This window comes from Schistocerca gregaria, chromosome 3 (assembly GCF_023897955.1).
Source record: "Schistocerca gregaria isolate iqSchGreg1 chromosome 3, iqSchGreg1.2, whole genome shotgun sequence".
Taxonomy (NCBI): Eukaryota; Metazoa; Arthropoda; class Insecta; order Orthoptera; family Acrididae; genus Schistocerca; species Schistocerca gregaria.
The window spans coordinates 904,322,439-904,349,772 of NC_064922.1; the positions used below are offsets into that span (position 1 = coordinate 904,322,439).

General features: G+C 38.5%; 2 protein-coding genes across 15 annotated transcripts in view; both read right to left on the reverse strand.

Moving 5' to 3' along the window:
• The window catches only part of LOC126355227 (longitudinals lacking protein, isoforms A/B/D/L), a 718,131-nt gene that overhangs the window by 408,232 nt on the left and 282,565 nt on the right, over positions 1–27,334 (reverse strand). The window contains exon 5 of one of the 14 annotated variants that reach the window (XM_050005497.1): positions 103–639. The exons of the other annotated variants lie outside the window; for them this stretch is intronic. Within the exon in view, the coding sequence (XP_049861454.1) occupies positions 359–639 (281 nt within the window). The 3' untranslated portion in view covers positions 103–358. Of the gene's footprint in view, positions 1–102; positions 640–27,334 lie in introns of those variants that run through there. 14 annotated transcript variants of the gene reach the window in all.
• LOC126355229 (uncharacterized) overlaps positions 1–27,334 on the reverse strand; it is a 283,576-nt gene that overhangs the window by 5,860 nt on the left and 250,382 nt on the right. The gene's annotated exons all lie outside the window — the stretch shown is intronic.

Sequence of the window (27,334 nt, forward strand, 5' to 3'; positions counted from 1 at the left end):
ATCATAAATTATTATTAAGACATTTAGAATATCTAGTTAGATGGCATGATGCACTTTTCATCATAACTATAAGTTTAAAATAGAAAAATATAGTATATTCAGCTTCTCTTCTAAGTTTATTAGAATATTTACAGAGATTTTTTATAGCCAGGCAGCACAAAATACAGTTTTTAAATGCAATCAGTGCTGCAATAGAGCCCTTTCACATTATGTCAGTATTCCACCTTATGATAATATGGATTAAAATATTATCTGTGAAGGAGGAAATAGTAGACTCTGAAAATGACTACAGTCTCCTTGCTTTTGTTGTTTTGTTTCACTTTTTCAGGGTTCTGAGCAGACAGACACATGGACTGAGTTACATGAAGCCCATATGTTTGTGTTTGATATGTTTTTGCAGATTTCCTTTGAGTTTTGATCGCTGAGGACAGTAAGGACACTTGAATCTGGCTTCTTTCCCACATTCATATTTCACATGGTTGTAAAGTGAGTTTTTCCTCTGGTACACCTTACCACATTCATTACATTCAAATCTTCCATCTGTGTAGTTCCATGCATTTTGATTTAGAGGAAAGTTTTGTTGAGAGCTGTGACATGTTTGCATCTGATTTATATGCATTTCTTGTATTCCTCTGTATCCTGTGAAAAAAGGAAATACAGAATACGTAACTTTCAAGGATTGTAAAATACACAGCTATGAAGTAGAAGGCTAGAGCAACACATTATTTTATTATTACTCATTACCAAAATATACAAGGAGTTAATTTAGCTAGTGAGATAATCCTTGATAGGCAACAAAAATAAAACTCTTTAATTTTTGCATACCATGGAAGGAGTAAGCATGAAAATTTGCCTCAGTTTATGGGTAATTATTATCCATGTAGTGTTTACTTTTCAACATGAGAGTGTGTTATCAAATTATGAGTCCAGGTGGTGACAGTATAGGTATCTGATTATTAAATGTTTGGGTTGGTGGTTGATCACAGGTATTTCACTAGGAATATATTATTGTTTTTTGAACCACAGAAAGAAGTGACAAAAAATATTAAACAGGTAAACACATAACTCGCAGTTTTCAGATTATTGATGTTATAGGTCGCATAAAATTACATGGCCATGTCTGCACAGAGAGCACAGTAGGGGATAGGACAATGGTAGTGGTGGGTGTTTCACTGTGAATGGCCTTGTGCAGCAGGGGAGCTGCAGTTAGGATAGCTAGGCCTTTGCTCATAGCATATCTTGCATAACTACACCTATCTATCCTACAGCTATCTAGCCTGCAAATGATCACATTAAAGGTTAAATCATTATGACCAATATTTATTTATTTATTTGTTTATTTATTTATTCTTCATAATTACAGCCTATTTTCCAAAAAAGCTAAAATAGGCCAAACAATCACATTTCCATGTATAGTTATAAGTTATTATTATTTATTTCTTATACTTACAACCAATAATTCAACAAATACAAAATTTCAAAATATCATTATCAAGCACAATAGTGGAGCTCCTGGGAAATTTCAAAACTGATTTCTTTTCCAGCCACCTGATACAAAAATGACAGTAATTCAGTTGAACTGCAATATTGCTTTACGCCTGCATTTGAAGTGAATAGTACCATAATAGTTCACATAATTATCATGAAAAAGTCACAACAGTTGTCTCTTTGTGCCAATGTGCTGTTTTACTCCTTGACTTGAATGTTAAAAGTCCATTTGGAATATAATCAGATATTCCTCCTGTAGTGGAATCATTTACTTAATCTCAAGACACAAATAAATTTATTGTATTCTGCACAATGGCGACATGATATATGATTTTTACCTGTGCGTGCTACAGCAAGGAGTTGTCCTTTTAAAAGTGGTGCTTTTATTCCTTCCTAAATGAGAACCAGAATATACCTTTCATTGACACATGTGATGAACCTCCCTCTTAATGGAAATTTCTCAGCTTTTTTCAGAAAGTCAGTATGTTTACTTTGTGCATTTAAATGTTCAACTAGCACCTTTGTGTTTCTGATGACTTCTACACCTGGTAAGTGTTATAGAATGTGAATTATACAAACATTTAAACATAGAAATAAGTTGGGAACAATAAAACAGAAACTGACATAACTGTAGCCTAATTTGTGTAGTGAGGATCATATTGATGAAACGCCCCTATTAAATGCGGTTTTTTTGCATCTTAATGGAAGTAGTGACTTTAATGTTGGGCACTGTTTATATGCTATGGGGAAATTATGTATTAGTCTCCTGACAACTTGTTCATCAAAAGTATCTGGTAAAATTTTCTTTCCATCTTCTGTGCCTTTCTTGGAACAGAGAAACCTTTGGAAGTAACTATAGCTATGTTTCTCACCTCATTTTTTATTCTCTTTATTGTGCATTGAGAAACACCAGTGCCAACCCTCTTTAGTACACATTTTAATGGGATCTTTACTCCCTCATTGGGCTCTTCCAACATACATTTTATGACACTGCACACAGTCTCCCATGGATGATATGAAGCACTACCTGCCAGCTGCTGTGCATGGGGACTGTGGTGCCATGCGTTTTAGAACAGAGATGATAAAGAGAATGCTTGAATTCTTCATTTGTGTGGCCATATTGTCTGCAGTTGTTTTACAAGAATATTTTTGTTTTGCCGTTGCAACTACAAAAATGCATGATTTTTTTTTCATCAGATGTGTTTTGCTTTATTGAGATAAAGCACCCTCAGTGATCTGTAATTAAGTTATTTACATTTTGATTTGCTTTAAGATCAAAAAACAGTTAGTTCAATCTGTCTTTCCCTACATTAAAAATCTGATATGTGTTGGACCTTAAGACTTTGGTAGTCTCATGTATGCTGACTGAACACACACACACACACACACACACACACACACACACACACACAATAATTTTTAATGCATAGTATTCACAATATCATTTAGTGGTTTCCTAAATTTGAATACAGAATAGCTGCTTATGTTTTTTTAATCAATTATTGTTGCTAGTACATGCAGACAGAATAGACCCTAAACACTCATTATGTGCCAGAATGAGATTTTCACTCTGCAGCGGAGTGTGTGCTGATATGAAACTTCCTGGCAGATTAAAACTGTGTGCCCGACCGAGACTCGAAATCGGGAACTTTGCCTATCGCGAGCAAGTGCTCTACCATCTGAGCTACCGAAGCACGACTCATGCCCGGTACTCACAGCTTTATTTCTGCCAGTCTCTTGTCTCCCACCTTCCAAACTTTACAGAAGCTCTCCTGCAAAGTTTGGAAGGTAGGAGACGAAAGACTGGCAGAAGTAAAGCTGTGAGTACCGGGCATGAGTCGTGCTTCGGTAGCTCAGATGGTAGAGCACTTGCCCGCGAAAGGCAAAGGTCTCGAGTTCGAGTCTCGGTTGGGCACACAGTTTTAATCTGCCAGGAAGTTTCACTCATTATGTGATGTACGCAAATAGCTTTTTTAAGTAAACTGAGAAAAGAGAAAAAAATGGTATGCATGAATATTGTAACTTCATTTATAAATTTATTATTTTAGAATAGCAGTAATCACTTCAACCTTTTCATAAGTCAAATTTTCATCCTACAAGATAGTGAATTCTGTTCATTTCATAAATGCTTCACAAAAATTATTAAACAGGCACCATTACTTTTATTCATGTAAGATGTGCATCTACATTTTCTACTCTTGATATTTCAATCACATCACATATGTCCACAAAATATAAATCAAAGATCAACAATAATGCAACAAAGGTTAACTTTGTGTTACATATTTTTAAAAATTAGAGTAAATAATACACAAGAACGCTATGACATACAAAGGAACATTTAAATCAAAAAGAAAAAAATGTTGGAAAACTTCTATAAAACTATTTTGAGGATAGAAGTATGTGCTACATGAAACAATGTATTGAAGCTAATTTGTAGTCATGAAATTATTTGTTTCTTCTAATTTCTCCTGATCATTTCTGTTATCTTTTGTAGACTTCCTCAAAATATGTCATTTTGTTAACATAGTCAGATAGTGTTGTTTCTCTGCCTAGTCAGCAAGTTCATCTGCATATTTTGTAATCTTACTATGCACTAGATGTTTTCCTTTCTTTTTAAATTCATTTTCATCAAGTTCACTTAACTCAGTCTTCCTTTTTGTTTAGCGTTTTTCTGTATTTTTTACATCTTAAAATATCAATTACGATGTCTTCCCATCGAAAAAGAGTTGCACAAATTTTATTGACATCAATTTTTCTCTCATCTCCAACTAAGGCATTTATATGATCACAAATGAATCTCAAAGCTACGTATGATTCTTTTTTAAGATTTCCGACTTCTGTTTATTTTGTAAATAGTAAAAACTCTTTACACAGTTGCTTGGTCATGCTTAATAAAAGAATCTTCTTGGTACATGGCCAAACTTTTATAAGTTTTGTTTTTAAATGAGAGGGAAGGAAGTTGTCCAACCATGAAAGTTCCTTATCATAATTCAGTGTTTTCACAAACAGTTTCATTGACAAAATTGACAAAATGTGCCTGAATGTTAAACCATCAACAGGTCATATCTGTTTAAGAACTTTGTGCATTGTACTCAAAAAAAAAAAAAAAAAAAAAAAAAAAAAAAAAAAAAAAAAAAAAAAAAAAAAAAAAACCACACCATATTTCTTTCACAGATTATCATCAGAAATATATATCATCAGAATTTATTTGTATTTATTTGCATAAAATATTCAAGGGTTGGGAGTAAAAAAATAAAATAAAATATATAAGATTCCAATTTTTGAAAGTATAATGTAACTGGATGGAAAAAAAAATCTACTCACCAAGTGACGGCAGGAGAACATACACTCATAAAGGTCGAAGAAATTTGCCAGTAGCTCTAAGGAAGAGGGATAAAGATACAGGAGTGGTGAGGTTTAGGAAATGGGGAGAATTTGGAAAAGTTTCTCAGCCCCCCAGGTCAGGATAGTCTTGTCAGACTGCACTGCCCATGCCTCAGAAATTCTCTAACCTATGGCTCCTACCCTTGTGACCATCCCCACTTTAAAACATGCCCTATGCACCCCCTTCCCATCACCTTTATCTGCCCTGTAGAAGGGAGAACCACCTGAGAAACTACACGTCATGTGCAAGCTGTTATGTAAACACTATTCAGCCTTTTACATTGGGATAACTACACCAAGTTATCAGTCAGGATGAATGGACATAGACAGAGGGTGTATGCTGGCAACACACAATACCCAGTTGCAGAGTATGTACACAGTCACGACCTCAGTGCCTGTTTCACATACCTTCCATCTGGATTCTTTACCCAGACATTAGCTTCTGAGAAGACCACAAGTGGGAACTGGCATTACAACATGTCCTTAGTTCCACCAACCAGCTGCCCTTAATTTACATTAATTTTTTAAGTCTTAGCATTTCCACTCAGTATCTACTCCTTTTGTTTTCAGATGTGTCTATTTTCCGTCACCCCCCCCCCCCCCCCCCTACACCACCATAACCAAAAATGCACTTAGCTTTTTGCTTTTATTCCAGTCAATATTGTCAAAAGATTTCTCTAAGTCTACAAATGCTAGAAATGTAGGTTTGCCTTTCGTTAATGTAGCTTCTAAGATAAGTTGTAGGGTCAGTATTGCCCCACGTGTTCCAAAATTTCTATGGAATCCAAACTGATCTTCCCCGAGGTCGGCTTCTACCAGTTTTTCCATTCATTTGTAAAGAATTTGCGTTAGTATTTTGCATCCGTGCTAGTATGTTAGTGTTAATCTTTAATCATTAGCACAACGGTAGACCTGCTGGACCTGCTAGCATGCTGCCTTCCTGCCTGTAAAAGCAGCACAGCACCAAAGCATCGAAGCTACTGAATAGCAACACCAACGAAAATTGGATGATTTGTTCCAGTCAAGTTACTAGTATTTAGGAATATAAGAATAATGGAAAATCCAGGATGGAATAAGACTGCAGTCATGTGTACGAGCTGTATATGTGTGTGTGTGTGTGTGTGTGTGTGTGTGTGTGTGTGTGTGTGTGTGTGTGTGTGTGTGTGTGTGTGTGTGTTTTTGTGTGTCTACTGTTGATGAAGGCCAGTGGAAAAAGGCTTTAATTGTGAAAGTCTTTTTGTTGTGCCTATCTGTGACTCAGCATCTCCGCTATATGGTGAGTAACAACTTCCTTCTCATAATATTGGAATATTAGAATAGTTATTTAAAACCCTGCAACATTCCAGAGTGTTGCTGTAATTGTTTGCTCACTGAATTATGGTTAGAGATGGTGAATACAATCACACCTTCAAATGCTGGTGATTATTTCAGCAATTCATTATCCATGTGCCAAAACTATGACATTGATTGCTATCTATTGACCATAATTGACAAAAATTGCATTTAGATGAATATGTCCATTTGACACCATAGAAAGAAGGAATTCTTAGTCAGAAATGAGGAAGGACTGCAAAATTGATAGGTAACCATTGACTGTAATGCCATTGTTACCTTAATTTCTTTTAAAAAGTCAATCAAATTTGTTGATGTCTTTGTTAAAAATCAAACATTCAGTGCCAATATGTCAATGAAAATAACCGATTTTTAAAAGTAGTCGAAACAAGGTGCCCGGTGTAGACAACATTCCATTAGAACTACTGATGGCCTTGGGAGAGCCAGTCATGACAAAACTCTACCAGCTGGTAAGCAAGATGTATGAGACAGGCGAAATACCCTCAGACTTCAAGAAGAATATAATAATTCCAATCCCAAAGAAAGCAGGTGCTCACAGATGTGAAAATTACCGAACTATCAGTTTACTAAGTCACAGCTGCAAAATACTAATGTGAATTCTTTACAGACGAATGGAAAAACTGGTAGATGCGGACCTCAGGGAGGATCAGTTTGGATTCCGTAGAAATGTTGGAACACGTGAGGCAATACTGACCTTACGACTTATCTTAGAAGAAAGATTAAGAAAAGGCAAACCTACGTTTCTAGCATTTGTAGACTTAGAGAAGGCTTTTGACAATGTTGACTGGAATACTCTCTTTCAAATTCTGAAAGTGGCAGGGGTAAAATACAGGGAGCAAAAGGCTACTTACAATTTGTACGGAAACCAGATGGCAGTTATAAGAGTCAAGGGACATGAAAGGGAAGCAGTGGTTGGGAAAGGAGTGAGACAGGGTTGCAGCCTCTCCCCAATCTTATTCAATCTGTATATTGAGCAAGCAGTAAAGGAAACAAAAGAAAAATTTGGAGAAGAAGTAAAAACTTTGCGGTTCGCCGATGACATTGTAATTCTGTCAGAGACAGCAAAGGACTTGGAAGAGCAGTTGAACGGAATGGACAGTGTGTTGAAAGGAGGATATAAGATGAACATCAATGAAAGCAAAACGAGGATAATGGAATGTACTCAAATTAAATCGGGTGGTATCGAGGGAATTAGATTAGGAAATGAGACACTTAAAGTAGTAAAGGAGTTTTGCTATTTAGGAAGTAAAATAACTGATGATGGTCAAAGTAGAGAGGATATAAAATGTAGACTGGCAATGGCCAGGAAAGCGTTTATGAAGAAGAGAAATTTGTTAAGATCAAATATAGATTTATGAATCAGGAAGTCGTTTCTCAAAGTATTTGTTTGGAATGTAGCCATGTATGGAAGTGAAACATGGACGATAACTAGTTTGGACAAGAAGAGAATAGAAGCTTTCGAAATGTGGTGCTACAGAAGAATGCTGAAGATAAGGTGGATAGATGAGGTAACTAATGAGGAGGTGTTGAATAGGATTGGGGAGAAGAGAAGTTTGTGGATCAACTTGACTAGAAGAAGGGATCGGTTAGTAGGACATGTTTTGAGGCATCAAGGGATCACAAATTTAGCATTGGAGGGCAGTGTGGAGGGTAAAAATCGTAAAGGGAGACCAGGAGATGAATACACTAAGCAGATTCAGAAGGATGTAGGTTGCAGTAAGTACTGGGAGATGAAGAAGCTTGCACAGGATAGAGTAGCATGGAGAGCTGCATCAAACCAGTCTCAGGACTGAAGACAACAACAACAACAACAACAACAACAACAATGTAATTGTAAGGATTAAAAACTCTTTTCACCAAGGAGATAGCACATAGAATGTTACAGAAACGTACAAGATTTTTGAGCCAATGTCTCTTTCTTCTTGCAGAATGGTGGAACAGGAAGGAAGAGGGATGAAGGAAAGGTGCTGGTGAGGTTGAGGAAATGAGTTGAGTTACAGAAAAGTAGTCCAGAACCATAGGTCAGGGGCAGACACGATGAAAAGCAAAGACTGATTGTTGCGGAAAAGATTTGAGAACCTGAGAGCTTAGAGATGAGATGTATGATAAGAGTAGTAAGCAAGACAGACATCACTGACAAAACATCATGCAAGAACTAATAAGGGTGGAAAGCTATGTGGTAGATAGGTGTGTGGAGGAGGGGGTAGAGGAGGGGAAAGTTCAGAAAATAAAAGATATAGAAAACAAAAAGGGAGCAAAGAAAATGAGTAGCTACTGAAAATAAATACTGACACCAAAGGAAATTATGTAAATTTAGGCTAGATGTGTTGTAAGAACCAAGGAAATGTTTTAAAGCCAGTTCCCACCTAGTGTCAGGAGGGAGAATCCAGTTGGCATATGTGGTGAAACAGGCAACGAAGTCATGACCGCTGTATTGTAGAGCATGTTCTGCAACAGGATATTGTGTGTTGCCAGTATACACTCTATGTCTATGCCCATTTAGCCTAACTGATAACTTGGTGGTAGTAATACCAATCCAGAAGGTCAAATAATGTTTACGTACCAGCTGGTATGGCATGTTGTTTCACAGATGGCTCTCCCCTCGCATATGTGTTTGTCATTTATGGAGCTGGTGTATACAGTGGTAGTGGGATGCATAGGGCAAGTCTTGCAGCATGGACAGTCACAGGGATAGGGCTAACAGGATAAGGAAATGGGTGCAGAAGAAGCATAGTGTCTGAGCAGGGTACTGCGGAGATAGGGTGGATGGAGGAGAGATGGGGAATGGGGTGGGTGACAGGGGAGGGGTGCAGAGGGGGAGGGGCAATGAAAAGCTGTTCAGCTATTCTGGGTGTGGTGGGCAAAATGTCAGACAGAATGGACCTAATCTCAGGGCTTGTTTTTAGGAGGTCTAGCCATGTTGAATGAGTTGATTAATACCTTCAAGACAGGGTAGTACTGAGTGACAAGAAGTATACTCCTGAGTTGTTTTTCGGGGGATCAGCAGCAGCAGTACTGCATGTAACTGCCTGAGAAGTCTCCTTTTGAATTAGGTTGGTGGGATAATTATGACCAATGAAGGCTGAGGTAAGAATGGTGGTGTATTGCTGTAAAGAGTTTGGTTCTGAAAAATAAGTTTGCCTCAAATGCTAAGGCTGTATGGGAGGGAGTGTTTGGTGTGGAGAAGATGCCAGCTATAAAAATATAAGTTTTGTTTACAGGTTTAGTGCAGAGTTGTTGTAATTTAACTCAACCTGGGAAAACAAATCCAAAAAATTATGGGAATTTAATTAACATAAAATATGTTGCAATTTTACATACTTAGCCTTACACAAATTTAAAAGAGCAATCACATTTATTAAATGCAAATATTTATGTCACAAGGATTTATTTCATTAATATTGGGTTTTAACTTACCTTTCAACATAAGAAGCACAGCTACATATCATTTACACTTGCAGATAAAAAAATTTAACTTACTGAAGAATTGTAATATGTATATGGTACAATTTACTAATTTTTTGATGAACGCAAAAATTAATAGTTTTCACTAATTTCTTGGTCTTTGTTCTTCTGAATTACTTATTAATTCTGAACAAACAAACCCACAGGTGGAAAAAATTCTGTCAATGGATGCAGTGCTGTCAGGGATGGAAAAGAGGTACTAATGAGGTAGTTGTGAGAATGGTACTTTTTTGTGATTAATAAATTTAAAATGAATTATTTAATTGTCGATGTGAAAGAAAAATCAAAAACTCATAAAAACCAAACTTCACACACTGGTCTGGTTTTTAAAGAATACCTGAGTTTTTCTCACCCCCTGTTTAATGAGAACTGAAATGGGTAGCTGAAGAGAGGATTAGGTCAACATCAGGGAAAGTGGAATGGGGTTCAGAATATGATCATGTGAAATTTCATTGGCTGAATGTGTTTAGGGATTACAAAAATTTTAACAGGTCAGCCTCACCATACTTCTATATGACAAAGATATCAATGTATCTAAACCAAACCAGAGGCATATGGATCCCAGAAAAGCCACCTCCAAGCAGCCCACAAAAAGGTTAGCATAGGAAGAAGTCATCATCATTCCAATGGGCGTGCCTCTGACCTGCTAGTATATGCCCCTGAGAGGCAAAATAGGTATTAGTAAATGTAAATTTGATTAAGGTGAGCAGGAAGGATGTTACAGGTTTGGGCACTCATTGAGATAGAGCTCAGCAGCAGACAGGCCATGTACAGGGTGATCAGTTCTTAATGCATCTCCCTGGGGCAGCCACCTGGCAGTGGCAGTGATGGGGGTTATATTTCCCCACTGCTGCAAGCCTTTTGTTTTAAGCGGTAGCACATGTTCATTAGGCAATGCAATACATTGTATTAAATGAAAGTGTTTCAAGTGAAATGGTGAATAAAAGTATTCAATTTGTGAATTAAAAGTGTTATATTTATCAATGAATATTCTTGTATGATTCATATGTGTGTGCAGTAGTGTGCATTCAGTAAGGAGAATAATTCACTAAGAATTTTGTTATGTTCAAGTTCCTAATCAGAGTATGATTCACCAACTGGTAAATAAATTCCTCATAACATGAACTGTACTTGACAGGAAACATAAGGCAACCACATACAGTACTCAGAGAAGAAACTCTGGATAATGTTGGAAGAGGAGGAATAGGAGACTGTCTTTTAACGTCTCATCAACAGTGAGGTTATTAGACATGGAGCACAAGCTCGAATTAGAGAAGGATGGAGAAGGAAAGCAGCCATGTCCTTTCAAAGGAACCGTTCTGGCATTTGTCTTAAGTGATAACACTGGGCATATGCTCTGGAAAAGTCTCCTAAAAGTCAGTTTGGCATCTGTCTCAGCAGCAAGTATACATGTAGTCTCAAATCGCACTGTAATTTGTAATCGTATTTCATCAGTGAAGTGTACCCTATGCCATAAAATTGTGTTAAATGGATTAAGAATTTGTGTGTTCAATCATAAGTGGTGTCACACACATTGTTTCTCATGATCGGAAGTTCTAAATAAGTGTGACTGTGGTATGGAATGCAAGGGGTGGGACAATGCCAGTGAAATGCACAGTGCAGGTTTGCAAGTGAATATAGAGAATGAACTTAGGAAAGAACTTGATTATACTATATAATACATTAAAACACTTGAAAACTTGGTAGAAAGTATGAGAAATTCCTCAAAATCCTGCCTTCAAGACTTCTCAAATACCAGTCAAATAAGCAGCACACGACGAAAAACAAAAACAACAGAACTTACTTTAAAACTAAAAAATAGGTTCAGTGTGATTGAAAATAACACAGATGAGAAAGAACAATCGAATTGTACTGTGATCCACATGGACAGTTTCAATGATCAATGCTAAAGTGCACTTACAAAGCAAAACAAATAGCCCTACTATTTGTAAAGAAAACAAAAAACACACATTAAAAATAGACATGAAATTCTTATTCTAGCATACAGCCATGGAAGAGATATAGCCAAAATTATGAGTTCTGACAAATCAGGATTCAAGGTAACAGGCATAATAAAACCAGGAGTGCCACTATCTGAAGTTTTAAATAGCTGTAAGCAATCTGTGATGAATGGCAGCACATGTGTAATAATTGGAGGTGCCAGCAATATGTAACATGATGAAACTAAATGTGCTACAACAGTTTTAAAGCAAGTAATTTGTAAAATGCCTGAAGTGAAATTTTTTGTTGCCAGTATCCCTTGTAGGTATGATCTCATGGAAAACTCTAGTGTGAGTACTGAAATTATCACAGCCAACAGACCTTTAGCCGGGATATGTCAAGGTTATCCTAATGCTACATATGTTAGGATAAATAGTGTTTGCAGAGAACATTTTACAGAGCACGGACTTCACAGAAACATGAAAGGGAAAGAAGCCATGAGTGCTGAAAAATCGATTGATACTAAAGAGTCAAAAGTACTATGAGACACTATCACACTGTCTGAAAACAACCTTATTACAGTATCAACATTAGTGGAAATAGGAAGAGGTGATGTCCCACAATCATTGGTAACAACAGAAGATTCTTTGGCATTAGAAGAAGTAAAACAATTTGAAGTGTCATCCAGTACATCAGCCAACTCATCAGTGGTGTCAAAATCATCAAAAACAGCTGAACTATTATTATCAGCAGCAGATGTTCCACCTTCTCCAGCAGGTTCGGAAACAATCACAGCATCTGTGACTAGTCCAGCAATCAAAGAACAGAGTCAAGACCAGTGGTACAAAATGCCACTCAGACATCATCAACAGAAGAAAAATCAACATCATCAAAGCATCATTTATCAATTTCATATGCAGCTTCAACATCCACAGTAATATCAGCACCAACTGTAGTTTCAGTTTTAAATGAAGCTTTAGTCTCAGCAAAAATTCCAGTATCAACTAGAACATCAGTAACAAAAACGGATTCAGCATCAAAACTGGCAGCATCTCCAACATCAACAGAATATCAGCTCCAAAAACACCTTCAGCATTTACTGAAACAGCAGCTACAACAACAGATACAACAAGTATGGTGGCACCTCCAGAGGTAAGAAATACAAGGAGCAGGAAATGTGTAATTCTTAAGGGTTTTTGGTAACCAGCCTCAACAAGGAATAGCTGGTAACTTTGGGAAGCATAAGTTCGAACTCTCCTCTCAAGCTAATTTTAATAATTTAAAAATAATGAGCCTTAATATACAATGCATTAAAAATAAAATATTAGCACTTGAGAGTGCAGCCAGTGAAGTTAGTATAGATTTTATTTGTATTCAAGAACATTGGTGCATGAGTTATGAACTAGAAAATATTTACATTTCCCCATACAAATTAGTAAGTCATTATTGCATGAAGGAAACAAGACATAGAAGTGTTTGCAGTTATGTAAAACCTGGAGTAAAGGTTAAAAATATGGCTGTAACTGAATTTTTGAGCAAAGAAAAACATTTTGAGGCTGCGGAAAAACAGCTGAATATGTAAAAGAGTAAATTAATAATAATGTCAGTGTACAGATCACCATGTGGTGATCCTGAAATTTATAGAAATATATTACATCATAAAAAATCAACAGTAATTATAAGTGGAGATTTTAATGTCACCTTCTTGACTGAAGGTGCATCCAGAGATCAGTTCCTGAATGTTTTACAGAGCTTCAACTTACATCACCATGTGGTGATCCTGAAATTTATAGAAATAAATTACATCAAAAACAAATTAACAATAATTATAAGTGGAGATTTTAATGTCATCTTACTGACTGAAGGTGCATCCAGAGATCAGTTCCTGAATGTTTTGCAGAGATTCAACTTGCATCCACATATAACTAACCCTACAAGAGTAACAAACTCTTCAAAAGGTCTCATAGATAATGTTTTCACAAGTATAGATTCCATAGATATAGATGTAATGAATGTTGACCTAGGAATACCTGATCACAATGCACTCATACTTAAATTTCCCATAGCACCTGTAACCAAAAATAGTTCATATCAAATGTACAAAAGAACCTTCTCCACAAATAGTTACAGTGACTTCATAAACATGCTATTTAACCAATCATGGGCCTAAATACTGTTAGAAACTAGCACAAATGCTGCATATAATGTTTTTTCTTCCCTGTTTATGTTGAATTTTGAAATGTGTTTTCCTAAAAAAACTTGTCAACACAAACTCAAATGGGCATTTACATGCTAACTCCTGGGTCACAACAGATATTAGAAATTCCTCCAGGACCATGAAGATGCTTAACTATAAACTGAAAAGACGTACTGACCCCAAGTTTAAAGAACATGTATGAAACTACAAAAAATATATATAAAGGTAATTACAAAAGCAAAATTATTAAGTAATGATAAATTAATAAGAAAATTGAGTAGTAAATCAAGAACTACTTGGAAAATTGTGAAAAGGGAAATAGGTAAGGCCCCCTGAGATCAGAAAATAGTACTCAAAAACATTGAAAATATTGAATTAAAAGATGAAACTCTGGCAATTTACACAAATAATTACTTTTTAAGTGTACCTGTGTCATTAAGTAAAAACTTTACTAAACATGAGAAATTAAGAACCCCAAAAGTAGACAGTAGTATGTTGTTAACTCTCACAAATGATAATGAAATATTAAAGGTGATAAAGAGTCTAAAATCAAAAATGTCTGCGGGTGTGGATGAAGTGCCTGTGTCAATAATAAAGTTGCCCAATAAATTATAAAGCCCCTGGTATATTGCCAATTTGTCTTTCCGTGAAAGTGTGTCTCCTCAGAGGTTGAAAATCTCTAAGGTTAGACCTCTGTTTAAAAAAGGAGATCCACACAAATTAGAAAATTATAGTTCAATATCCCTTCTCCAATCATTTTCCAAAATTATAGAGAAATTAATGAAAACCAGACTCATAAATTACTTAGATGCTTGCAAACTTCTGAACTGCAATTGACATGGCTTTGGCTCGGGCCACAGCACAGGACCATGCATATCTGAAGAGATTGTCAGGAATCTCAACACTAAAAAATGCGTAGTGGGGATTAATTTAGATCTATCTAAATCTTTTGATGCAGTAAATCAACAAATTCTGTTAAACAAGATGGAGGCAATAGGTGTAAGGAGAGTTGTAAGGCAATGGTTTGAATCTTACCTTCAAGATAGAACTCAGGTGGTAGAAATCATCCAGAACATAAAAATAAGAAAATCAAGTGTATTTCAGATGCAAAGAAATTGGAAATAGGAGTCCCACAGGGCTGTGTTCTTGGTCCCTTATTATTCTCGATTTATATAAATGATATAAAAATCCAAATATTTCTACCAAAATAATGTTGTTCACAGATGACATGAGCATAATTATAAGTGATGATAAAAAAATCATTAAACATCATAACTGACATAGTCCTGAAATATATACAACAATGGTTTAATGCTAATGAGTTAACACTTAATAAGTATGGCGAAGCAACCCAAGAAATGGACCTCCAGTTAAAACTAATTGATAAGCTGATAGAGAGTGTGAAATCCACTGAGTTTTTGAGCATGCACATTGATCAAAACGTAAGCTGGAAACACCATCTCAAGTATTTATCCCACAGGTTCAATTTGACATGTTTTGCATTGGGGATATTATATAGAGTATGCAGCACAGACTGTACTAGACTAGTCTGTTTTTCTTACTTTCAGTCCATCACGTCTTATAGCATAATGTCCTGCAGTAAAACTAAATCAAGCTCGATAGATATCTTCAAATTTCAGAAAAGAGCTATACAAATCATAACACATAATTCTCCAAGAACTCATTGTAGGCCCCTTCTCAAACAACTACAAATACTCACAATACCATCACTGTATATATTTAAAAGTATTCTGTGTACAAGAGCATATATGAAAAATCTATGTACAAATGAGGAGTGCCACAATTATACACTACTGGACATTAAAATTGCTACACCAAGAAGAAATGCGGATGATAAACGGGTATTCATTGGAAAAAAATATATTATACTAGAACTGACATGTGACAACATTTTCATGAAATTTGGGTGCATAGATCCTGAGAAATCAGTACCCAGAACAACCACCTCTGACCGTAATAATGGCCTTGATACGCCTGGGCATTGAGTCAAACAGAGCTTGGATGGTGTGTACAGGTACAGCTGCCAATGCAGCTTCAACACGATACTACAGTTCATCAAGAGTAGTGACTGGCGTATTGTGACAAGCCAGTTGCTCGGCCACCACTGACCAGATGTTTTCAATTGGTGAGAAATCTGGAGAATGTGCTGGCCAGGGCAGCAGTCAAACATTTTCTGTATCCAGAAAGGCCCATACAGGACCTGAAACATGCAGTTGAGTATTGACCTGCTGAAATGTAGGGCTTCTCAGGGATTTAATGATGGCTAGAGCCATGGGTCATAACACATCTGAAATGTAACATCTACTGTTCAAAGTGCCGTCATTGCAAACAAGAGGTGACTGAGACGTGTAACCAATGGCACCCCATACCATCACGCCGGGTGATACGCCAGCATGGCGATGATGAATACACGCTTCCAATGTGTGTTCACCACAATGTCTCCAAACACAGATGCAACCATCATGATGCTGTAAACAGAACCTGGATTCAGCTGAAAAAAAGACGTTTTGCCATTCGTGCACCCAGGTTCATCATTGGGTACACCATCGCAGGTGCTCCTGTCTGTGATGCAGCATCAAGGGCAACCACAGACATGGTCTCCGACCTGATAGTGCATACTGCTGCAAATGTCGTCTAACTGTTCATGCAGATGGTTATTGTCTTGCAAATGTCCCCATCTGTTGATTCAGGGATCAAGACGTGGCTCCATGATCCATTACAGCCATGAAGATAAGGTGCCTGTCATCTCGACTGTTAGTAATACGAGACCGTTGGGATCCAGCACGGCGTTCCATATTACCCTCCTGAACCCACTGATTCCATATTCTGCTAACAGCCAATGGATCTCAAGCAACACGAGCACCAATGTCACGATATGATAAACTGCAATCACGACAGGCTACAATCCATCTTTTATCAAAGTCGGAAACGTGATTGTACACATTTCTCCTCCTTACACAAGGCATCACAACAACGTTTGACCAGGCAATGCCGGTCAACTGCTGTTTGTGTATGAGAAATCGGTTGGAAACTTTCCTCATGTTAGCACGTTGTATGTGTCACCACCAGTGCCAACCTTGTGTGAATGCTCTGAAAAGCAATCATTTGCATATTACAGCATCTTCTTCCTGTTGGGTCAATTTTGTGTTTGTAGCACATCATCTTCGTGGTGTAGCAATTTTAATGGCCAGTAGTGTAATACAAGAAGTTGTAAGAATTTATATGTTGGAAGAGTAAGGACAACACAAACCCAAAAGCATGTAAGTTATTTTGAAATAAAACTTTACAATGCTTTGCCAGTGTACATGAAGGAAATAATATATGAAGGAAAATTTAAGACTGAGCTTAAAAATTACCTTTCTATGACATAGATGAGTACTTTGATTTGTGTGTAAAATTGTTGCCAAACATTTTAATTTATATGTCTAAATTTTTATTTTTAAAGATGCCTTGAAAGTGATATTCCATTATTATGTTTGTAGTACTTGTACTTGTATGATAAGTTTGTCGTGACAATTCCTAAATCATGCAAATGATTTATAGGAAGATAATAAAAAGAAGTGAAATATGGATTTCTAGTGACTCTGTTCAAACAGCTATAAAATAAGGTTACAGCTCTATAAAGCAACTGTAGTGCCAGAACTTAAACTGCGTGACACTCCAAGATGGTTACATTTTTGTGAATGGACCCCGAATAGGAGGCATTGACCCTTGACTAACTACCTTTTTGGAAAAGTGATGGTTCCATCTAAGTGGATACATTAATTCACAAAGTCACTGTTAATGGAGTTCTGAAAGGCCTAACATAATAAACAAGGCACCTTGTATGCTCAAAAAATAGGAGTGTGGTGTACTATTAGTGCTGACATAATAATTCACCCTATTTTTTTCCAGGAAACAATTAACAGTCAGAGACATGTGGAAAACATTTTGCAGCTATTTTTTGTCCAATTAACTGAGAGAGAATGTAATTTTGTGACTTTTCAGAGGGGCTCTGTGATGGCACATACAGCCAATCTCTCATTACAGAAAATTCATTATGTATTTACAAAGATACAGTTAACACTAACAACATATGGGGTCCTCATTACCCCAACGAAATCCCCTGCAATTTTTACCTCTGTGAAGAGGGGAAGGGAGGGGGGGGGGGTCACATTAAAAGAGAAAGTGTATAAATCAAATCCACACACTTTAGATGACCTTAAAACTAACATTCATAAAGAAATAGCTGTCATTTCTCAGAGGGAACTAAAGAGTGTACTGAGTAATTTCCTACACAGATCTTTTGTAAGTAAAGTGTGCCCATCTAAGATCATGGAAATCAGTATGGCATGAGAAAAGATGTTGGTTATGGCAATAATATGTGTAACAGATGAAATGCTTGAAAACAGACAAACAAGATAACACAATACAATGACAAAGACAGACATGGGGGTTATATATGAAGAACTGACAGCCTCAAGAGCTAATATAGGCCTGCCAATAAAAATAATCAATTTTTGAAAATATTATATAATTGGATAGATAAAAAAAATCTTGTCACTAAATGGTGTCAGGAGAAAACATGTATAAAAGTTATGGAAATGTGCAAGCTTTCGGTGTCAGTGACTCTTTCTGCTAGTGCAACTGTTGAAGGGAAAGGAAAAAGAATGAAGAAACAGACTAGCCAGGCTTACAAAGTAGGCAGAGTTACAGAACAGTCTGCCCAGAACCACCCGTCAGTGGACACTCACCACATTGGGTGAGAAGGAAACACTGATTGTTGAGGACTGAATAGGATGAGATTTGAGAGCCTGTGATCTTGAAGGTGGAAGGTAGAGTGATAGGCAAGAGAGAGTTTATTGAAGAAAGTGTGCAAGAGTTAATAAGAGAGGAAAAGTGACTAAAAATCAAAAGTGTGTCTGGCATTTGAATGAAATTTGAAAGCAATCATGTAATGTTGCTTGTTCATGTGGTGCGGTGTCTGTCATGACTGACAAATTTACAAAAGCATGGTTAAGGATTTGATCAATGTTAAATGTTTGTGACAACCAAGACTATAAATATGATTGCTGTTTGTTTCAATTTAAGTTGTGCTCTTGGGTTGCTTCCTAACCTTAGCCTTAAAAATCGTAACACATTCCAAACAATCATTCAAGTTAATTACTTTAAAGAGATCTGCTTCAGTTGCACTATTAATTGATTCAGTCCATGAAGAGTTTTGGATGTTAAAATCATGTTTCCACATGTATAAACAACTGTAACATACAGAAGGGTAAGAGGGAGGAAACATACGAGGTGTGATCAGAAAGTAACAGATTTATATTAATTTCGCTGGGTTTATACATCCAATTTTCATTTATTTTCTTATCTTGTTGGTATACATCTTCCTGATGTATGTTTGCACTTTCAGCTGTTTTAATATTTAGTTTATTGTTGACCGTCAAAAAGACTGTATGTGTACTGGAGTTCTTGGAGAATATTCACTTTAGAAAAAGATGGATCAAAGAGTCTGCAATACATTTTGCTTAAAAAATGGAATAAAGTTCAGCACTGCAATCAAAATGTTGACTGTTGCTTTTGGTGAATCTACTATGAGTAAGACAAGTGTTTACAAGAGGTACTCCTATAAATGTGTGGGGACACAAGCACTATGGACTTCCATCCCCATGAATGTTGCTGCAAAAACATTATCTCTGGACTTTGGGCAGTGTGTTCTGAGACGCCAAGTGTTTAAGTCATATCTGTCCATATAATGTGTATAAATAAATATTGTGTATGTCAATCAGTAACGTTGACAGTCATTAAACATCATGAACATCGTGTTCATTACCCAAATCCTACAAACGTTTCAAAGCTGATCGAGAAGACGAAGACAACAACCACTGTAGATGCCCCAGCACATGAATTACTGATGACAATCGAGAAGAAGTAAAGAAAATTGAACTAGAAAATTGCCGAATCACCATCAGAGAGGTTGCTGATTATATTAGTATATTGTGTGGCTTGTGCTATGCAATTTTTTGGGATGTTTGCTTTCAAAACTGTTTAATTTTGACCAAAAATCAATGTTGCGTAAACATCACTCAGGAATTGCTGAATGAAGTTGATAATGATCAAGAACTTCTAACGAAAGTCATAAGAGATGACAAAATATGGGTATATGAGTAGAACCAAAGCCTGAAGAGAGCGGACAAGAAAGGAAAAAAAAAGGGAGAAGAAGAAGAAGAAGAAGAAGGAGAAGGAGAAGAAGAAGAAGTGACAAGTTCAATCAGATGTGAAGTTCTTCTCACTGTTTTCTTCTATTACAATGGGATACTACATAATGAATTTCTGCCTTATGGTCACATGGGCAATAAAGAATACTATCTGTTAGCTATGCACTGCTTGTGCAGTATTGCAAAGCAATCTGAAAAAAATAACCAGAACTGTGGCGAAACTGCTCATGGAAGTTGCATCATGATTATTCTTCTGCTCACACCTCAATCATTATTCACGATTTCTTGGCAAAAAACAATATCCTTATGTTGCCTCAGACAATTTATTCACCAGAAATCATCCCCTGTAACTTATTTCTTTTCCTGAGGTTGGAGAGAATTACGAAAGGATGTTGTTTTGCCATCACTGATGAGATAAAAACATAATCACTAAAGGAGCTGAACACTACAATGAAAAGTGAGTTCCAGATGTGCTTCCAAAGACTGGAAAAAGCACTGGCACAAGTGCATCATATCTGAGGAGGAGTACTTTAAAGGTGATGAAGTTGATGTTGATGTATAAATAAAAATTCTTTAAGAAAGACAAACATTTACATTACTTACTGATCCCATCTGATATTTGGAAAAATCAGAAGAGCAGACTAATTAAACAAGGTGACTCACTTATTGTATCATACTTAACATACAGTCAGGCCAGATAGTGCAAGGGCTCAAAGTCACTGCATTTTAGGTGAAACTAAAAAAAGGAGTGAGGGCCCAACAATCACATGTACCTAACATTTAATGTCCATTCAGTGGGATGAAAGAAAAAGGAACAAAAACTAAATATTGTACCCACACTGTACAGTGTCATGCAGTTGTATGCTTTGGATGCAAACCGGAAATGAACACTGGGTCATACCAGAGACCTAGAAGTACAGAGTGACACAGGTCCATGTAGTGCACCAGGAAGTAACTTAATTCATTATTATGTAGAAGGTGGTAAATCAGGACAGGTTGGTTCGGGCACTTGCAATACTTCATTTAAAGGGATAATAAAGGAAATAGGCTGTAGGGAAGCAGCCTACTCATGCCGTATAAAATTCACAGTGGTCTTTCCATTGTGTGCCAGCCAGTCCGCTGTAACTAGCTCTGACATCATAAATGTTGCGCAATACTTTAAAAATCAAGTAAATAACCTGAAACGTTTCTAGCATGTCAGGAGTGATACTAAATCAATATGTGTTGAATATCAGTTCAATAGCTTTAACCATTTTCGAGATTTGGACGTTTTTCTGTAAAAATCATTGGCGCAACAGAAAAGAGCTAGAAACTTAAAAATTTATATTTAGATTCCGTTTGCATAATAATTTAGTAGAAACAGTATTCTGGATCTCACAAATTAAAATTTTAGTTAAAATTCATGATTTTCTGGTTTTTGTCTTAAAAATAAAGAAAGCATGATACATTAAGTAGGTGAATAAATAAAGCTAGGATGTTTAAATTTAAGTAGAATGGAGGTCCACTATAATCATAAAGATGTGAGAAGTTTCAACTGAATAACTAATAAACTATAGCGATAGCTTATCTCCAAAGGGCAAGTTCAGAGCTCGTCTACTGCGTGTAGTGTAATTAAATTAATTCTCTCGCCAAAAATATTGGACTTAGCCATGTCAGATTTTTATTATGATTACTTACCTGTGCGCTGATTGCACATTTAAATTGAGAGCTTCATTGGCCATCAGAAAAGGAAGCAATGATTTATTCAATAACTTAAAGTGGTGCATTACTAGCCCAGCGGCTAGCCGAGAAAGCCGAATTGATCAGGCGTTCCCTTAGCCGCCCGCACCATGACTTTATATATAAGAATGCTGCACAAGAAAGAAAGGCCCCAGTTCTCTCCAGACCCTGATCAGCGCACCATCTGTGCCGGGAGTCGTCTCGGTATCATTGCTATAAACAGCCTCGGATGCCGTAATAAGTTACTCAGGATACGCGTAACCACAAAATCATTTTCGAGTGAAGTGTTAATTCTGGGATGACTTTAATGATCTATATTCAGCTTACGAGATGAAGGCAGAGCTCACCATCTGCAGCATCGTTGACAGAACCGACTGCGGACCTTTGGTGCAGAGCCGGGTAGAGGGTCTGAATCAGAGGCTCAGACGGTTTTGCGACCGTATTGGCTGCAGATTCCTTGACTTGCGCCATAGGGTGGTGGGGTTTCGGGTTCCACTGAATAGGTCAGGAGTTCACTACACTCAGCTGGCGGCTACACGGGTAGCGGAGGCTGTGTGGCGTGGACTGGGCGGTTTTTTAGGTTAGAAGGCCTCGGGAAAGTACGGGATGGGCTGCAATGTCAAAGGGTGCTTGGCAATTACAGGACGTGCGTGGACCAAGGAACAGTCAGAATTATAGTTGTAAAGTGTTGTAGTTGCGCTGGAAAAGTCCCTGAGCTTCAAGCGCTAATAGAAAGCACAGAAGCTGATATCGTCATAGGTACAGAAAGCTGGCTAAAGCCTGAAATAAGTTCTGCAGAAATTTTTACGAAGTCTCAAACGGTGTTCAGGAAAGATAGATTAGGCAGAATTGGTGGTGGAGTGTTTATGTCTGTCAGTAGTGGTTTATCTTGTAGTGAAGTCGAAGTTGATACTCCGTGCGAATTGGTGTGGGTGGAGGTTATACTTAACAGCCGAATTAAGTTAATAATTGGCTCCTTCTACCGACCCCCAGACTCCGATGATACAGTTGCGGAACAGTTCAGAGAAAATTTGAGTCTCGTAACAAATAAATACCCCACTCATACGGTTATAGTTGGTGGGGACTTCAACCTACCCTCGGTATGTTGGCAAAAATACTTGTTCAAAACCGGTGGTAGGCAGAAAACGTCTTCCGAGATTGTCCTAAATGCATTCTCCGAAAATTATTTCGAGCAGTTAGTCCACAAACCCACGCGAATTGTAAATGGTTGCGAAAACACACTTGACCTCTTGGCCACAAACAATCCAGAGCTGATAGAGAGCATCATGACTGATACAGGGATTAGTGATCACAAGGTCATTGTAGCTAGGCTCAATACCATTTCTTCCAAACCCATCAGAAACAAACGCAAAATAATTTTATTTAAAAAAGCGGATAAAGTGCCACTAGAAGCCTTCCTAAAAGACAATTTCCATTCCTTCCGAACTGACTATGCGAATGTAGATGAGATGTGGCTCAAATTCAAAGATATAGTAGCAACAGCAATTGAGAGATTCATACCTCATAAATTGGTAAGAGATGGAACGGATCCCCCGTGGTACACAAAAAAGGTCCGAACGCTGATGCAGAGGAAACGGAAAAAGCATGCGAAGTTCAGAAGAACGCAAAATCCCGAAGATGGGCTAAAATTTACAGATGCGCGAAATTTGACACGTACTTTGATGCGAGATGCCTTTAATAGGTTCCACAAAGAAACATTGTCTCGAAATTTGGTAGAAAATCCGAAGAAATTCTGGTCGTATGTAAAGTACACAAGCGGCAAGACGCAGTCAATACCTTCGCTGCGCAGTGCCGATGGTACTGTTATCGACGACTGTGCCGCTAAAGCAGAGTTATTGAACGCAGTTTTCTGAAATTCCTTCACCAGGGAAGACGAATGGAATATTCCAGAATTTGAAACACGAACATCTGCTAGCATGAGTTTCTTAGAAGTAGATACCTTAGGTGTTGCAAAGCAACTCAAATCGCTTGACACGGGCAAGTCTTCAGGTCCAGATTGTATACCGATTAGGTTCCTTTCAGATTACGCTGATACTATAGCTCCCTACTTAGCACTCATATACAACCGCTCGCTCACCGATAGATCTGTACCTACAGATTGGAAAATTGCGCAGGTCGCACCAGTGTTCAAGAAGGGTAGTAGGAGTAATCCATTTAACTACAGACCTATATCATTGACGTCGGTTTGCAGTAGGGTTTTGGAGCATATACTGTATTCAAACATTATGAACCACCTCGAAGGGAATGATCTATTGACACGTAATCAGCATGGCTTCAGAAAACATCGCTCTTGTACAACGCAGCTAGCTCTTTATTCGCACGAAGTAATGGCCGCTATCGACAGGGGATCTCAAGTTGATTCCGTATTTCTAGATTTCCGGAAAGCTTTTGACACCGTTCCTCACAAGCGACTTCTAATCAAGTTGCGGAGTTACGGGGTATTGTCTCAGTTGTGCGACTGGATTCGTGATTTCCTGTCAGGAAGGTCGCAGTTGGTAGTAATAGACGGCAAATCATCGAGTAAAACTGAAGTGATATCAGGTGTTCCCCAGGGAAGCGTCCTGGGTCCTCTACTGTTCCTGATCTACACTCCTGGAAATGGAAAAAAGAACACATTGACACCAGTGTGTCAGAATCACCATACTTGCTCCGGACACTGCGAGAGGGCTGTACAAGCAATGATCACATGCACGGCACAGCGGACACACCAGGAACCGCGGTGTTGGCCGTCGAATGGCGCTAGCTGCGCAGCATTTGTGCACCGCCGCCGTCAGTGTCAGCCAGTTTGCTGTGGCATACGGAGCTCCATCGCAGTCTTTAACACTGGTAGCATGCCGCGACAGCGTGGACATGAACCGTATGTGCAGTTGACGGACTTTGAGCGAGGGTGTATAGTGGGCATGTGGGAGGCCAGGTGGACGTACCGCCGAATTGCTCAACACGTGGGGCGTGAGGTCTCCGCAGTACATCGATGTTGTCGCCAGTGGTCGGCGGAAGGTGCACGTGCCCGTCGACCTGGGACCGGACCGCAACGACGCAGGGATGCACGCCAAGACCGTAGGATCCTACGCAGTGCCATAGGGGACTGCACCGCCACTTCCAAGCAAATTAGGGACACTGTTGCTCCTGGGGTATCGGCAAGGACCATTCGCAACCGTCTCCATGAAGCTGGGCTACGGTCCCGCACACCGTTAGGCCGTCTTCCGCTCACGCCCCAACATAGTGCAGCACGCTTCCAGTGGTGTCGCGACAGGCGTGAATCGAGGGACGAACGGAGACGTGTCGTCTTCAGCGATGAGAGTCGCTTCTGCGTTGGTGCCAATGATGGTCGTATGCGTGTTTGGCGTCGTGCAGGTGAGCGCCACAAGCAGGACAGCATACGACCGAGGCACACAGGGCCAACACCCAGCGTCATGGTGTGGGGAGCGATCTCCTACACTGGCCGTACACCTCTGGTGATCATCGAGGGGACACTGAATAGTGCACGGTACATCCAAATCGTCATCGAACCCATCGTTCTACCATTCCTAGACCGGCAAGGGAACTTGCTGTTCCAACAGGACAATGCACGTCTGCATGTATCCCGTGCCACCCAACGTGCTCTAGAAGGTGTAAGTCAACTACCCTGGCCAGCAAGATCTCCGGATCTGTCCCCCATTGAGCATGTTTGGGACTGGATGAAGCGTCGTCTCACATGATCTGCACGTCCAGCACGAACGCTGGTCCATCTGAGGTGCCAGGTGGAAATGGCATGGCAAGCCGTTCCACAGGACTACATCCAGCATCTCTACGATCGTCTCCATGGGAGAATAGCAGCCTGCATTGCTGCGAAAGATGGATATACACTGTACTAGTGCCGACATTGTGCATGCTCTGTTGCCTGTGTCTATGTGCCTGTGATTCTGTCAGTGTGATCATGTGATGTATCTGACCCCAGGAATGTGTCAATAAAGTTTCCCCTTCCTGGGACAATGAATTCATAGTGTTCTTATTTCAATTTCCAGGAGTGTATATAAATGACCTGGGTGACAATCTGAGCAGTTCTCTTAGACTGTTCGCAGATGATGCTGTAATTTACCGTCTAGTAAGGTCATCCGAAGACCAGTATCAGCTGCAAAGCGATTTAGAAAAGATTGCTGTATGGTGTGTCAGGTGGCAGTTGACGCTAAATAACGAAAAGTGTGAGATGATCCACATGAGTTCTAAAAGAACTCCGTTGGAATTTGATTACTCGATAAATAGTACAATTCTCAAGGATGTCAATTCAACTAAGTACCTGGGTGTTAAAATTACGAACAACTTCAGTTGGAAGGACCACATAGATAATATTGTCGGGAAGGCGAGCCAAAGGTTGCGTTTCATTGGCAGGACACTTAGCAGATGCAACAAGTCCACTAAAGAGACAGCTTACACTACACTCGTTCGTCCTCTGTTAGAATATTGCTGCGCGGTGTGGGATCCTTACCAGGTGGGATTGACGGAGGACATCGAAAGGGTGAAAAAAAGGGCAGCTCGTTTTGTATTGTCGCATTATAGGGGAGAGAGTGTGGCAGATATGATACACGAGTTGGGATGGAAGTCATTACAGCATAGACGTTTTTCGTCGCGGCGAGACCTTCTTACGAAATTTCAGTCACCAACTTTCTCTTCCGAGTGCGAAAATATTTTGTTGAGCCCAACCTACATAGGTAGGAATGATCATCAAAATAAAATAAGAGAAATCAGAGCTCAAACAGAAAAGTTTAGGTGTTCGTTTTTCCCGCTCGCTGTTCGGGAGTGGAATAGTAGAGAGATAGTATGATTGTGGTTCGATGAACCCTCTGCCAAGCACTTAAATGTGAATTGCAGAGTAGTCATGTAGATGTAGATTCAGTTTGCGGATGTCGTATTTTCACATGCCACCGCGGGACAGACATTCTACCATTATTTAGCATGGCGTTTGATGAACATTATCATCAAATTATGGCGAGCTTTCACTTAAACATTTAATTTGTACAGTTATAATTGCATCAGCGCATTAGACTCTGAACTGCTCTGGTAGTTGGATTGTGTGGATTCTTTTGGTCTGTGACTTTCAGAATATAGTGAACATTTTTGAAAGAGTCGTTTTTGATTATGAATCCCAGACAATCTCCTAATTCCTCAGAGCTATAAACTGTAGCTATAAGTGTATTTCTCAGTTGAAGTGGGCACTAGGAATTCTATTTATAGACTTCACATTTTGCTAATCACTTTCTGGTTGCCAATATTGTAGTTAGAGAGCCAGTGTTGAGAACGGCAAACAACAGCATTAAATAAATCATAGGAACTTTTTAATAACAAATATTTCCATATCCGGCCCACATATGGTGCATGTGCCGGGAAATGCGTCTTTGCTACATGACATTCCACATTCAATGACACCTAATTTCCACACGCCGCCCCACATATGGTGCATCGGCCAGGAAAGATACATCCATTTCAATAATCACAAAACAATTCCACCCATCAACCTAGACAACTCATAGACATGTAAAACTATAAGACTTTAAAGGCAACAAGACAT